Source organism: Trichomycterus rosablanca, chromosome 3 (genome assembly GCF_030014385.1).
Source record: "Trichomycterus rosablanca isolate fTriRos1 chromosome 3, fTriRos1.hap1, whole genome shotgun sequence".
Lineage (NCBI taxonomy): Eukaryota > Metazoa > Chordata > Actinopteri > Siluriformes > Trichomycteridae > Trichomycterus > Trichomycterus rosablanca.
In genome coordinates, this window is record NC_085990.1 from 46,993,708 (window position 1) to 47,006,360 (window position 12,653).

The following is a 12,653-nucleotide window of genomic DNA, read 5'->3' on the forward strand; positions in this document are numbered from 1 at the left end:
ATATTTAAGCAACATTAAGGGTCTCTTACTTTGTTTCTCTTCCACCTGCCAAAAATTCCAGTAGGTAAATTTGCTTCCCTTTCCAACCATTATGATGTGGAAACTAAAGATGAATAATTTTTTTTTATGACTTGGATAATTTGTAGAGCTCATTTTGTTGTAGGTTGTTATAGATGACAGAATATTATGAAAACATTTAAGAAATCACATTGCCCTACTATCTTTGATGAATCAGTATGACAATGACATTATTTTTCTCCACACATAAATTTGTCATTGTACTGACCATTGTACTTGTCCTTTCAAGGGACCGAAAGCAGGCAGGATCTGCGTGTACACAATGAGGCAGAAGTGGTCACTGTGTTAATCCGCTCCTTCAGATGAACTCTACACCGTCCTGTAGAATGCAGTCTACTTGCCAGCATGGTACCTCTGAGCTCCAGCTGAGAGTGGACTTCTTTCGGAAGCTGGGCTATTCGTCACATGAAGTGAAGACAGCCCTGCTCAAACTAGGCCTGGACACGGACACGAACGCTGTGCTTGGGGAGCTGGTCCGCTCCGGAGCCAGGGACTCACCGACAGCCAGTCAGGAGAGTGATGATGGGGGTTCTGGACTAAGGAAGCGTAACGGAGGTGGATCCAGTAAGGAGATCAATCAGGATGCTCGGCGTTCACCGGCTGAGGACGACACAGACAATAACTTGAAACCCATTGTCATTGATGGAAGCAATGTAGCCATGAGGTACATACATTCTCTTATTTAATTTTATTATTTTTTTACCAACTGCTTTATTATGGTCAGGGTTGTGGTGGGTCTGGTGCCACCAAGAAACTCAAGGCAGTCTATTGCTGGGCAACAAACAGTTATTTATTAAATAAGCAGCCAATCCACCTTTCACATTTAATACAATGCCTGAATGTCTAAAATAGTCTGACTGCAACATGATTCTGTAGGTAGTGTGGGTGCTGTACATGCAATATGGGTTTGGGTTTGAACTTCCAGTGCCATCTGGCAACACTACGCACAATAGAATGCCAGAATATAATGTATTTATTTGTCATATATACATATACATATGTTCAGTACAGCAAAATTATTTCTTCACATATGCCTGATTGTTTTGGAACCTGGGGTCAGAGCGCAGGGTTGGCCATTGCACAACGCCAGTATAGATGAGAGGGTCAAGGACCTTGCTCAAGAGCCCAACAGTGACTGCATGGCAGAGCTGGGATTCAGACTCTCAACCTTTCAAAAGATAGCCCAAAGCTCTACCCACTAGGCTACCACTGTCCCTAGGCAGGAATACCAGGTCTGAAATAGGGTCTGAAATAATCTGACAACACCAGTAGCAACTAGTGTGGGTTCTGCATAAGCAGCACAGGTCCAAATCATCTGGGTTCAAACCTTTGGTTGCTGTTTGTGAGGAGCTTTTGGTGTCTGGAGTTCAGGTGTCGTCTAGATACCCAGACAATTAGATTGGCTTCAAAATGCAGCTGCTCACCTGGTTTTTAACCAACCTAAACACTGCCACATCACCCCACTGCTGCGTTCTCTGCACTGGCTTCCTGTAGCTGCACGCATTCAGTTTAAAACACTAATGCTCGCTTACAAAGCCAAAAATGGACCAGCCCCAAGCTACCTTTGAGGTCTAATCAAACCCCGCTCTGTACCAGGCAACCGCTGAGCCACTAGTCTTGCTCAACTTGATCCTCCACCCAGAACTCAAGGAAGACAAGCATCTAGGCTCTTCTCTGTACTTGCACCCAAGTGGTGGAACGAACTTCCTCTGTCTGTCCGAACTTCTGAGTCTCTTACTGTCTTCAAAAGACGATTAAAAACCTTCATCACCTCTTTACTAAGCACTTAACCTGACTTGTACTTACTTACTAATGCTCTTATTAAAAAAAAAAACTTTGGTTCTAACAGGGTTTTCAGCAGATTTGTGTTCTTGGGCTGTTGTCTACTTAAACTAGAGTAATGAAATGTTTACTATGGAAGCACTGCTGTAAGTCGCTCTGGATAAGAGTGTCTGCTTAATAGCAATAAATGTAATTGAGGAAGTGAGTGGGTGCAGGATGCTGTACGATGGACTGGCGCCTTGTCCATGGCATACTTCTGCCTTTTGTAGTGTCAACTTTAAATTAATAAAGAATTTTTTGGATTTATAAAGTCATTTCAACATGTAAACAGTGTTTTAATAGAACTTAATAAGTATAAATAAGTATAAGACTTATAAGATAACAATATTTATTAATTGATAAGCTTACACTCATTGCCAGTATCGGTCATTCCGAAATAGCTAAAGTGTCTTATCGATGTGTATCTTTTTACTTAAACGGATTTAAGTGCAGTAATTTCAGATAAACCTTTCACTACTTCTTTAACACTACATTGCCTAGAAGGTCCTGGGTTCGATCCCCAGGTGGGGCGGTCCGGGTCCTTTCTGTGTGATGTTCTCCCCGTGTCCGTGTGGGTTTCCTCCGGGTGCTCTGGTTTCCTCCCACAGTCCAAAGACATGCAAGTGAGGTGAATTGGAGATACTAAATTGTCCAAGACTGTGTTCGATATAACCTTGTGAACTGATGAACCTCGTGTAATGAGTAATTACTGTTCCTGTCATGAATGTAACCAAAGTGTAAAACATGACATTAAAATCCTAATAAACAAACAAACAAACACTACGTTGCCCAAATTTGCTCTACATTCCACGCTGTGTGAGATTTAAAAGCAATGCAAATGATCATATGCTGTCTGACTACTAAACAGGCAGGTGCTTGCATGTACAGTGAAACAGTGAAATTACCTCTATGCAAATCTTCCTCTTAAATGTATTTCCCCTATTAAACCCTGACAATCATTTACCTTCCTCTCTCTCTCTCTTTCTTTCTTTTTCTCCCTCTCTCTCTCCCTCCTACCCTCTCAACTTCTCGTAAAGTCATGGAAACAAGGAAGTTTTTTCGTGCCGTGGAATAGAGTTGGCAGTTAACTACTTCCTTGAGAGAGGACACAGGAGCATCACGGTTTTTGTCCCCTCCTGGCGCAAAGAACAGCCCAGGCCTGATGTACCCATTTCAGGTAAAGACACTCCCTTATTCTTGCTCAGAAAAATGAGTCATTCAGGAGCTATATATGTATCAGCTTATCAGCGACAGGGTGAAAACAATGCAATGCAATGAAAAAGGAACTGTAGTGAATGGGTTTAGCACTTTCTACAAAAGAAATCTGCAATAACAAAAGAACACAGATAATATTCATTGTTTGCAAAATCTTTAATAATGTTCTTATAAAGTACTTGCCGTAATGTTAATGAAAGTTTCCCATAACTGTATACATTCTTAATAATGTTCATACAATGGTATGACAAAATATTCTGCATGGAATACTATACACCAATCAGCCATAACATTAAAACCACCTCCTTGTTTCTACACTCACTGTCCATTTTATCAGCTCCACCTACCATATAGGAGCACTTTGTAGTTCTACAATTACTGACTGTAGTCCATCTGTTTCTCTACATGCTTTGTTATTCATTCTCAGCACTGCAGTGACACTAACATGGTGGTGGTGTGTTAGTGTGTGTTGTGCTGGTATGAGTGGATCAGACACAGCAGCACTGCTTGAGTTTTTAAATACTGTGTCCACTCACTGTCCACTGGTCACTGTTGGTCCACCTTGTAGATGTAAAGTAGAGTTGGTCATCTTTGAGATCTTCATCAGTGGTCCCAGGATGCTGCCCCTGGGCGCTGTTGGCTGGATATTTTGGTTGGTGGACCGTTCTGAGTCCAACAATGACAGTGACACACACTAACACACCACCACCATGTCAGTGTCACTGCAGTGCTGAGAGTGATCCACCACCCAAATAATACCTGCTCTGTAGTGGTCCTGTGGGGGTCCTGACCTTTGAAGAACAGGGTGAAAGCAGGCTAAAAAAGTATGTAAAGAAACAGATGGACTACAGTCAGTAATTGTAGAACTATTATCAAATATGGCCCTCCTTGAAAAAAGTTTGGACACCACTGGTCTATTGGATAAAATATGTTGTAGTTTTGCAAAATGTTGTGATAAACAATACGTTTTTATAAAAATTAAATGTGGTTCCCATGGGCCGCTCAGGTGGTGCAGCGGTAAAAACACACGCTGGAACCAGAGCTGGGATCTCGAATACATCGTATCGAATCCCAGCTCTGCCTGCCGGCTAGGCTGAGCGGCCACATAAACAACGATTGGCCTGTTGTTCAGATAGGGGTGGGATTAAGCCGGATAGGGACGGGATTAAGCCGGATAGGGACTCTCATAACTAATGCAATTACGACCTCTGCTGGCTGATTGATGATGCCTGCACATAGATGAGGAAAGAGTGCTGTCAGGGTGAGTCTATCCGTACACAGTGCTGAGCTGCACTGCACTCGTCAAAGTGTAGGTGATAAGGTGCATACGGCATGCTGCCCACGTGTCGGAGGGGGGCGTGGGTTAGCTTCGTTCTCCTCAATCAGAGCAGGGATCGGCATTGGTGGAGAGGAAGCATGACGTAATCAGGCAATTGGATGTGCTAAAAGGGAGAAAAAGGGGAGAAAATGCATAAACAATATATTTTTAAAAAATTTGGTTCCCATAAAAAAACAAGAATATTAGGGAAACATTGGAAATGTTGCATTGTTAGCTTGAAAGCTGTACAGAGATCTGTGTCCAAAACCTATAATGAACAAGCCCAGTGGACCGTAGCAAAAAAACATAGACTTTATAAGGAAGAAACCTGTTCCAGCTTGGATTATGAGGGTATTAAATAGAGATTAAGCAAGTTCAATCAGCTACAGCGTCCAAGAAAAATATCTGTCAGTGGTTATATAGCGCAGAGTTTTTTTATGCATTTTCTCCCTCTTTCTCCCGATTTTAGCGCGTCCAATTTATACCCAATTGAGTTATGCTTCCTCTTCAATGGAGCTGACCCCCGCCTTGATTGAGGAGTGCAAGACTGTCACACGTCCCCTCTGACCTGTGCGCAGTAGCTGACTGCATCTTCTCACCTGCACGAGGCGAGTTCATATGCCGATCAGCTTTGTGCCCACACCCTCACCCTCCTCGACTCTGTGCAGACGCCATCAATCAGCCAGCAGAGGTCATAATTCGCTCAGTTATGAGGAGTCTTTATCCGGATTGTCCTACTCTATGAACAGCAGCCAATCGTCGTTCATTCAGCCACCCAGCCCAGCCATATGGCAGAGCTGAGATTCGATACGATGTATTCGAAATCCCAGCTCTGGTGTGCTAGCATGTTTTACCGCTGAGTGGTTTAGAGCAGACTTTTTTTTTTAAGCAACCCACATTATGTTCGTGATTTTTACCGAGACCCAGACAACACTAACAATGCACTAAAATCAAACACAAAACAAAATACACTTAATTAATAAAATCTGGTTCCACTGTGGTTTACAAAATGTAACGTAAAGCCTCCACAAGAGGTACAAGTTCATTTTGTGTTTATGTGCCTGTTAAAATTCATTTATGTAATTATTATTATTACTTTTCTCTGCAACCCTTTTTTTGGCTCACAACCCACCCAATGTTGGTTCTAAGATCTGTCTTAAACTAAATGTCATCATATATATTAGAAGTATTCAGTAGAATTCAATAGAATTAACAAGTAACAGATTTTTCTTTTACTGGATTGTGCAAAATGTCCTAACATGCTGGACACTATAAGCATACGATTTTGTAATGTATGACTAGACTATTTTTGGGTGGTAGTTTGTTTTTTCTGCTTTAGTCATGTGAACAAAAGAACTTGTTTCATTTTATAAATGTCTGGCTTATCAGGAAGAAAAAACTCACTTAAAGTCACTCTGGAATTCCCCACCAGGAAATTCAATATTATTTTCTTCTTCCTTCTCTGTTGCCGTGGATGGCTCACACTGGCAGTATTTAATCTGCCTTGGGTTATGCATTAGGTGTGTCTGTTTTTTTTTATGGTGAATGTCTCATTTTACTTTAGATATATCCTTGTAGGTCTGTTTTTTAAGCTGTCTGGTACATGTCTGGTTGTAGTACATGTAACTTTACTATTTTATAATTAGGTTAGCATTATTATTGACTTGTCTCTTCTGGTAAAGCAAACAAGCTGGTTAGACAAGAATTTAGGATAAGAAAACATTTAATGACAGATTAAGGAAACAACATTGAAGCGTCTGCATGTAAATCAAATGTGGGAGGCACTTATTGTGTATTTAGGTAAATTAATTTTATATTTTATGTGTATGTTTGGATAGGCTGTCAAAACAGATACATCTTATTCCATCAAACTTACTTATGTACTTTTCTTATGTACATACAGTATCAGTCATGATTAAAATGAGCTTACTTTAAGTCAGGTCATGTCAAATTTATGTTATAGCCCATATAGCACAAATATTGTCTAAAAGCAATTTCACAGAAACCAGATCTGAACACTCTTATGTAAGCCTAGAATGACATTGGCAAGGAAAACTATCCTAGGGCATCTGTAGCCTAGTGGTTAAGGTACTGGACCAGTAATTCAGAAGTTGCTGGTTCAAGCCACAGGTTGCCACTGTTGGGCCCTTGAGCAAGGCCCTTAACCCTCAATTGCTTAGATTGTATACTGTCACAACTGTAAGTCGCTTTGGATAGAAGTGTCCGCTAAATGCAAAAATGACTAAATAAGGCAGAAACTTTTAGAGGAACCAGACTTAAAAGGGAATAGGGCTGCCACGATTGGTCGACCTAGTCGATGACGTTGACGCTAAAAATGCGTCGATGCATCGTTTTTAAAACTATGTTTATAAATGATCCTTTTTAATTTCTACAACTTTTCCATTCATATATCCGTTCATATGATTTCCCTCAGCACTACTTGCTTTGTGCATGACATAAGTCATATTTGGTTCAGTCACTGGTTTAGGCGCAGTCTTAAAAAATGTCGTCTGCAGCAGTCAGAAGCCGATTGTAGAGAGCTTTCAAAGAAAAGCTACAAGTTTTGCAAGACCCAAATCATCAAAAATTTGGGAATACTTACAAAATGTGGTTCAAAGCTTTGATGGTACCACAGCAGCACTAGCGCGATGTTGCAATGTTTCAACTTCTTAATCGTAGAGATCCTAGAATATCGTATTCCTTAGCGAGTTCAGTTAGGGCGCATACTTACTTCTATATTGTTTCATTAAGCTTCTTAATTGCAGAGATCTTGGAATACCGTATTTCTTAGCGAGTTCAGTTAGGCCGTATTCACACACTTGCTGCGTTGGGTCAAAGCTCAAAACGCTTCTCATGTGAAACACTTACCACTGTGTTTACATCGCTTAGAATTTGAAGTAAGTTTTGAGTGAATGTGTAGGTTAGAATTTGGACTCATTCTGTCTTTACTGTACGTTGGACTTAATGAGACGTGCCTACCTCTATTTTATTTCTGCTATAAGTTTAAGCACTTTGCTTTGTGTACGGAATGCCATAAACACACGTTGCACTTTGTTTAATATGGAGCACTTGAGAATGTGATAATATGGACATGAACCCTGTTTACATTTAGTATTGTGCCATATTTTTATGCCGTACAGTTTGTTGTTAAAATAAAAGAAGCATATATGAGATTCTGAATAAAATTTTTTTGAGGAAAATTAATCATTTAGATTAATCGATTAATCGATAAAATAGTGTATAGATTAATTGATAGAAAAATAGTCGTTAGTGGCAGCCCTAAAAGGGAACCATCATCCTTGGTCTTGTTTATGTAAGCCTGCTTCTTTATTTGCTTGAACTTAATACTATTATCAACACAACACCACAGTTTTATCTTATTTGTCTGTTTTTCGTAAAATTGTATTGCTAAGGTCTGTAAAACTGCTGGTCTGTAAAACTCCAACTAACAAATGCAACAAGTGACATATTTCCAAAAGCATGAGGTCAGTTTACTCAATACGTGCCTCCAAATATCCAAACATTTGTATCTTGTTTTTTTTTTCCTTTTATTGCTACTACATAGAATACATGGGTGTCATGTTTAGGAAAAGAAAACCTTACCTGAGTGGAGAATCATAAACGGGGCACTTGCCATATAGGAGCACTTTGTAGTTCTACAATTACTGAATGTAGTCCATCTGTTTCTCTGCATGCTTTGTTAGCCCCCTTTCATTCTGTTCTTCAATGATCAGGGCCCCCCAGGACAACTACAGAGTAGGTATAATTTGGGTGGTGGATTCTCACTGCAGTACTGAATAATACCTGCTCTGTGGTGGTCCTGTGGGGGTCCTGACCATTGAGGAACAAGGTGAAAGCAGGCTAAAAAAGTATGTAGAGAAACAGATGGACTACAGTCAGTAATTGTAGAACTACAAAATGCTCCTGTATGGTAAGTGGAGCTGATAAAATAGACAGTGAGTGTAGAAACAAGGAGGTGGTTTTAATGTTATGGCTGATCAGTGTGTGTGTGTGTGTGTGTGTGTGTGTGTGAGAGACATTAAAGGCATTTTCTTTTCATTTGTTTTTCTTATTCCAGATCAGCATATTCTGGAGGAGCTGGAAAGAAGGAAGATAGTTGTATTTACACCCTCACGACGGGTGGGAGGCAGGCGTGTGGTCTGCTATGATGATCGGTTTATCGTTAAACATGCTTATGAGCAGAGCGGAATCATCGTGTCCAACGACACGTACCGAGATCTTCAGAGTGAACGTCCTGAATGGAAACGCTGTATTGAGGAGCAGTTGCTCATGTACTCCTTCGTCAGTGACAAGTATGAATCATAAGATTATTACAATACGCTGTTCTGCTATTAGTGTAACTGAATTGCTGATTTTGATTGGTCAAAAGATGTCGATTGGCTTTTGTTAATGGAAACATAGTAACATCCAGCATATTTAGAGACACACTTTTTAAATTCCATTTGTAGTTTGATAATATACTGACATCATTGGCGCATTTCATGTTATATAGAAAAGGATATTTTAAAATCACCTTTTTGTGCCTAACTCCATTCCTCGCTGCATCTGTGTTTGTGTGCATGTGGCTGACTGCTCTCTGTGAATTCTGTAAATTATTATTGTGCTTAGGTTATAGCATGAGTAGCAAAATTAACCCTTGCAAAAGCTGCAAGTACCTGTTGCTAAATTACTTCAACATTATGGGTATTAGTCCCAGAAAGCTAGGTAACACATGCAGGGTTAGTAATTTGTACAACTTATGTATAAAAGACATGCATAAAAAGCCATGTCCCAAATTACAAGCTAAGCTCTAAAGGTGCTTTTGTTAAAATACAGTGTTAAAGCAATGGTTTTATATAGTGATTGGGACCTTACAGAGACTGAAAAGTCTCTGGTTATTATAGCAAGACAATGCCAGGCCTCATTCTGCACATGCTACACGCTACAAATGGGACAGTGGTAGCCTAGTGGGTAGAGCTTTGGGCTATCAACTGACCGGTTGAGAGTTCGAATCCCAACTCTGCCATGCAGCCACTGTTGGGCCCTTGAGCAAGGCCCTTAATCCTCTCTGCTCCAGGGGCGCCCTGCGCTCTGACCCCAGTCTCCAAACAAGCTGGGATATGCGAAGAAAGAATTTTGTTGTACTGTACACATGTATATGTACAAGTGACAAATAAAGTTTTCCTAATAGCAAGACTTCATAAGTGCCTGTGGTTAAATGTCCTGCCTGCAGTCCAGACCTGTCTCTTATTGAAAATGTATGGCACATATTTAAGTGGAGAATTAGACAAGTTCTTAAATGATTAAAGAGTCTAATTATTAGGAAAGACATAGTGGTAAGCATGCCTCTGATCGATTTGTTTACAAAATACAATTAAAATGTTTAGTGTAGCCTAGCGGTTAAGGTAGGCCCTTCAGGTATTGTGGTTAGATGTCACACTAAGGCAGCATGTAGAGAGCCATTGCGTTATGTCATTTAAAAATGACTTATTACTGAGCGCTGAGGTGGCGCAGCGGTAAAATACACTAGCACACCAGACCTGACGTTTCAAACTCGTCGGTTCGAAACTCAGCTCTGCCATCTGGCTGGGCTGGGCGGCCACATGAACAACGATTGACTTGTTGTTCAAACAGGATGGGAAGCCAGATAGGGACCTCATAACTGATGCAATTACGACCTCTGCTGGCTGATTGATGGCGCCTGCTCAGAGACGAGGGATCATGTGGTCAGGGTGTGTCTCTCCATACACAAAGCTGATCTGCATATGAACTCGTCTAGCGCAGGTGAAAAGATGCAGTCGGCTACTGCACACGTGTCAGAGGGGGCGTGTGTTAGTTTCGTTCTCCTCAATTGGAGCGGGGGTCGGCATCAATGGAGAGGAAGCATAATGTAATCGGGCAATTGGATGCATAAACAAAATATTTAAAAAAAACTTAATACTTCTTTTGTCATTTTTGCAGGTTCATGCCACCAGAGGACCCCCTTGGTCGTCATGGCCCAAACTTAGATAATTTCCTCAGAAAGAAACCTCTTTTACCGGATGTAAAACGGCAGCTTTGTCCTTACGGTAGGGAAATGTTTAACATTTTTGGTTTGAAATTTTACTATGCTGTGGTGTTATCCGTAATCTGTGACTTCTAATCCAAACTTGTATATCTTTCTAGGAAAAAAATGCACATACGGAATCAAATGTAAGTACTACCACCCTGAGCGTGCCAACCAGTCACAGCGCTCTCTTGCGGATGAACTGCGTGACAATGCTCGTCTGTCCAACTCCATCCATCCCAGTACAGAGGAGAACCGAAGATCAGAAGCTCCCCTCAGAGGATGCTTCCAGTATGATCAAGGCGACAGCTCCGTTTTGCCCTCTTTGGAGCAGGAGCTTGAATACAAGCTACGCCTGGAGTCTGGGCTTTCTGTTCTGAGGAACCAGCTTAATGAGGACAAAATGAACCACTGGGATGACGCTCACACCAGCAAATACAAGGCCAGCATCCAAACTAGCATCACTCATCCGAACTGGACTGGTCAGCACTCGTCATTTCTTACTAACAATTCTTCTGTGTTTAGTTCAGATTCTGGCCTCGGCTCCTATGAGAACTATTTTTCAGAGGTGTCACAAAGACCTGAAAATTCATACAGAGTCAGCTCTAGAAATCATGGCTTTTATGAGCTGGAAGCTTCTGTTGAGCCATCTGTACAACCAGGAATCCATCACTATCTTCCATCACCACATCCATCCAATTGCTTTGGTTATGGCGCACTCCACTTCCCAAGGCCCGGCTCCCATCACCCCTACAGTCTGCCTGATTATCTACATCCTGACGGGATCCATCCTGGGCTGCCAAAGAGTTCCTCAGATACACTGTGGTACAGTCAGAGTCGATCAGCTTATAGTTTACCTGACCCTCTGAATGACATTAGTCCCTATGGACCTGCTGAGGCTTACAGAAGCAGCCAGACTGCACTTAATCCACAGACTGTCTCTTTTAAGGCCGAACGAGAAGAGGCGAGGAAAAAACTACATGCCATTTTTAATCCATTTCACGTGGACAAGGTCATGGCTATGTTCCCAAAGCTAAAAGATGCCGAACAACTCGCGGCAGAAATTCTGAAGCTCAAATCCAAAGGAGAACTGTATTAACAGTTCATGCACTAAGTTGATGAAAAAAGAGGCTTTAATAAAAGCAGACATAGTTTTAACTTAAGGTATAAAAGTTGAACGATGAAAATGTTAGCAATTATTGCCTATTTTGTTGGACTGTTGTTCTTTCGCTTTTGAACCAAAAGCTTTTGTCATGAATTTTACCTGAATGATACATCACATAGTAAATGTGATGAGTATGTATGACACAAATGTCAGATTATTCCTGAGTACAGCCTTTGTACCACTGATGCTTTAAACAAGCATTTTTGTTGTTGCTAAAAACTTGTCATCGATGCACATTGCATCTTTTAGTACATCTAATTTGCCATGGTAATCAAAGGAATCCATGATCCTTAAATCCTTGGAAGATTAGTATTAATTAATACCTGTCAGTTGCTCATGTTCAGATATTTTAAGCATAAACAGAATATATAGTAGCATTTATAGCAGCCTGCCTATTGTAGGCTGATTTTATTTGTGTTATAGTGCTATGTAGGCTATGTAACACAGATGCATATGTTTGTCTGTTTTCCTATGATAATTACTTAGGTATACTTGTTTTCTCATAATGTTGAGTTAATCTAGTCATTATCAATTGATAACAATTGTTTTCTCAAGGTTAAGGTATTATTTTCTTCAGATCTCAACATAAAATTCTGTGGTTTCTATTATAAGGACATTATTTGAGATCACAAACAAACAAAACATTCTGGAAATCTTTTATAAACCAAAGACAGTCAGTCCCTCTAGGAATATAAAATCTTGCATTTGCAAGAATTCACATTCATGCAACTAGTCCTTGCAGTCCTTGCTATATGTCACATTTTTCAGTTTTACTGCACTTCTTTAAACTAAATCTGTAAGGAGGCCAGAATTATATTTATTGTTGTTAGTATGCAGCCAAGCTCTGGAAAAGCGAAAAAAAGATTTCATTGTGCAAAAAAAAGAAAAACAAAACTACAAAAAAAATAGTGTAAAAGACTTTTTAGGATAGGCAACATTCAAAATAATTAAAAGAAATATTAGACTACTCAAATGAAGAAAAGAGTGCAAGTAGTGGGTAGGTGGGTAGC

At 40.4% G+C, this 12,653-nt stretch overlaps 1 protein-coding gene across 1 annotated transcript; it reads left to right on the forward strand.

Moving 5' to 3' along the window:
• Positions 1–404: 404 nt before the first annotated feature.
• On the forward strand, positions 405–11,974 carry LOC134310553 (ribonuclease ZC3H12A). The gene is made up of 5 exons (XM_062992167.1): positions 405–742; positions 2,937–3,076; positions 8,511–8,745; positions 10,394–10,500; positions 10,598–11,974. Exons 1-5 carry the CDS (start codon positions 405–407, stop codon positions 11,575–11,577), a joined length of 1,800 nt encoding a protein of 599 aa, XP_062848237.1. The 3' UTR covers positions 11,578–11,974.
• Positions 11,975–12,653: the final 679 nt, after the last annotated feature.